We start from the raw sequence: 3,231 nt of genomic DNA, 5'->3' as shown, positions 1-3,231 counted from the left end.
ACAATTGTTATAAAATAACAAAATCATTTATAAAAAAAAGAAGTAAAATCCATCATTACACAATAAGTAAATTCCTGAAATACAAAAACCAACAATTGTAAAGTCCAGTTCAGACCAAAGATTGAGGACGAGATGAGAGTAAACTTTAGTCTCCCTGAGAGTCTCCGGTCTGCAGCGTTCTGAAAGCTGCCAGTTTCCACCAATCAGACGAGACGGTGGATCATCTCCATAGAAACCACTCTCTGGACTTCTGTTCTAACTTCAGACTTTTCAGGCGTTTTGTAGCTGGATATTATTTGTAGCATCTTAAGATATGAATGAGGAGAGTGATAGTGAGATACTTGCTGCAGCTGCATTTCTAGTAGAGATGAAACAGAGAAAACTATGTTTTATTTCTCTGATTCTCTGCTTTGTTCTAACGCTGCTCTTCTCTCTTCAGTCTCTCTCTAGCTCGCTCCACCACATACCGTGCTCACGGCGCTCGTTGAGCCTTCGTCTAAAACTCTGTCATTTCACCAGCTGACAGTTTGTAACATAGAAATAAAATGGATTCTGGATCATTTTGTTTCTACAGTTTGTAGCTGACTTGGTGAGCTGCCTTCTCTATTGGCTGTAGAAACAGGAGACGTCTCTTACGTTCTAAAACCAGCCTCTGGAGACTCCACCAGCTGACTTCTCTATTGGCTGTAGAAACAGGAGACGTCTCTTACGTTCTAAAACCAGCCTCTGGAGACTCCACCAGCTGACTTCTCTATTGGCTGTAGAAACAGGAGACGTCTCTTACGTTCTAAAACCAGCCTCTGGAGACTCCACCAGCTGAGTCGCAGCGACACCATCAGCTGGTTTGGGTCGAGCTGAGACGGGCCGATTCAGACTGCTTCAACATTTCCTTCAATGTTCTTAAATGGTTTTGTTTTATCGCAAATCTTTGGCCTGAACTGGATTTTATGAAATAGGAAAAAGCAGTAATTACAAAAGTAAGCAAAATACATCATTACACAATAAGTAAATTCCTGAACTACAAAAACAAAAAAGTCCTATAAAATGAGATGGTATTTTTGAGAAAACAGCCTCTGATTTTTAATATTGTACTGTGTGTGCGAGCTACATGACTTTGATTCCTTCATTGTATTTCTTTAATCCCAAACACTAACAGACCGTCAACATGGCACCAGATGTTGTTCACCAACCTGGATCTACACACAGCAGGGGGCTCTGAGTTTTCTGGTATTTTACGATAAAATCGTAATCAAAGAATTTTGAGTTTTTGTCAATGTGTTTTTTCCATTTATTTTAATGAGGGATGTCAACATGAAAACATCTGATTGTGATTAATCATATGATTGTCTGTAGTTGACTCGTGATTTAACGCAAATGGCACATTTTTAATCTGTTCTAAATGTACTTTAAAAGGGATGTTTTTTCAAGTTTTTAAAGCTCAAGTGGTGTTTGCACCTTGACATAATCCGGTGGTAACTCAGATCACATCAACAGTACATGCAGATAACTTTAGTCTTGAGGAGAGAACCATCTGGAAGGACTGTGAAACTCAACTTGACATTCAAAAGGCTCTTTTCTTTATCCCAGTTATGATTTGCTGGACAACACGAAGAAATTGAGATGGCCGCATGGGAAAGTTTGGCCTGGGTGGATACTAAAAATCTTAAAGGGTAACTACTGTTTTTTCAGGTACTTTCTAGGGTAAGTGGTTTTTCTTTGACAATCTTTTAAACAAAAGATGCTTTTTCTAACCTGTTTTGGGGATAGGAGAGTTAATACCGGACCAATGTCAAAGATGGTTGTTCACATCAGTCACTTAGACACAAGAATATAGGAAAATAGGGTCCAGGTTGAAAAACGGTAGTTACCCTCTAATTGCGCTTGTGAATGGCAAAGCTCTTTAAAAATGTTGGGAATACCAGGAGGTTTCAGTGAAAATAAAAAAATTGAAAAATGAGTTGGAACCTTTTCCAAATCAAGGAGTTCTGTAGAATATATGACCCAATTCTGGTGGTCCTGGGTCCATCCTAAGGACCCCTACCGGGTCCCTAAAACAGGTTCTGGACATTTGGGAAGAATAATGCTTGTCAGTAAAATTTACTTTTTAAAACTCATTTTTCCTCACAGATTGGCCCCAGAGACCCCGGATTTTGTACACAATTACCCAGCATGTGCCATTCAAAATGAATTTAAGTTTTGTAAGGGTAAATAAATGGGAATTATTCCATGTGGGGATAAAAAGGTGCATAAATGCTTAACCTCCATGTGGATGTGAGATGAGCTCCTTGGAGGTGCTACTCAGCTCCCTGAGCTCCTTCCTCTTCAGTCAGCCCTCCTTCAGCTGCAGGGACACCCAGGTTATAATAATCCAGCTCAATGTTGTTCTGTCTGCACGGCAGCTGCCCCCTGTTGGCCTGGAGATCAATGTTCTTCTGTCTGCACGGCAGCTGCCCCCTGTTGGCCTGGAGAGACATGACAGAACACAGATGTGACTTCCTGCATCACTCCTCTCTTCAGTTTAACAAACACAGCCAGTGGTGGAAACAACAGAGAGAGAGAGTGTCCGTACCCTACAGTAGAAGTAAAGGGCAATGTTCTCCACCAGCAGAATCAGCGGCAGGAGGATCGCTCTGATGATTAAAGGCCTCGGATCTGATGGAACACATGGACAGTCAACACATCACACAACATCATGAGTCCAACAGCTCCCATTAAACACAAACTGACCTGAAATCTAAAATCACTTCAACATGGACACTTAACTCTCACACTTAGTGCACTTCATATATACTTTATATCATACCATGGTCAGAGCTTTGTGATTGGTCACATCAGAAGGTGATTCTCATAGTGAAACACCTCGCTCAGTTCTCAGAGAACCAGAGTTATCCTCGTAACCAAACATGCTCTGTCCTTCAGTTAATTGTTAGCTGTTACCATTTTTACACTTTGTATGAGTTTGGTTACTATCTGACATGTGTAACATGATGACAGTCGTCACAGAGTCAGTCCAGAAACATGTTGTCAGCTGATCATTTTCACTCAGTTTGGACCAATCATCTTCTCCAATCCTGTAAACAGTCAGCTTACCCATGACGCTGAGAGAGAGCACACGGCTCTCAGAGGAGAAGTTATGAGAGAAAACATAGAGGTGATAAACACAGCTGTAGCTTCCTTGGTGGGCGGGCTCTGCAGCAGGAAACAGGAAGTGGGCAGAGTGATTGACAGCTG

General features: G+C 41.3%; 1 protein-coding gene across 1 annotated transcript in view; it reads right to left on the bottom strand.

The window, feature by feature from the left end:
* Positions 1–1,811: 1,811 nt before the first annotated feature.
* LOC116035206 (scavenger receptor cysteine-rich type 1 protein M130-like) overlaps positions 1,812–3,231 on the bottom strand; it is a gene marked incomplete at its 5' end in the record, with an annotated part of 19,518 nt that continues 18,098 nt past the window's right edge. Inside the window, 3 exons of the mRNA XM_031278182.2 lie at positions 1,812–2,462; positions 2,570–2,652; positions 3,091–3,231. The exon at positions 3,091–3,231 is cut by the window's right edge and continues 192 nt beyond it. Coding sequence (XP_031134042.2) covers positions 2,295–2,462; positions 2,570–2,652; positions 3,091–3,231 — 392 coding nt within the window. The remainder of the gene's footprint in view (positions 2,463–2,569; positions 2,653–3,090) is intronic.

Source organism: Sander lucioperca, unplaced genomic scaffold, assembly GCF_008315115.2.
Source record: "Sander lucioperca isolate FBNREF2018 unplaced genomic scaffold, SLUC_FBN_1.2 Unpl_5, whole genome shotgun sequence".
NCBI lineage: Eukaryota > Metazoa > Chordata > Actinopteri > Perciformes > Percidae > Sander > Sander lucioperca.
This window is presented reverse-complemented; position numbering and strand designations above follow the sequence as displayed.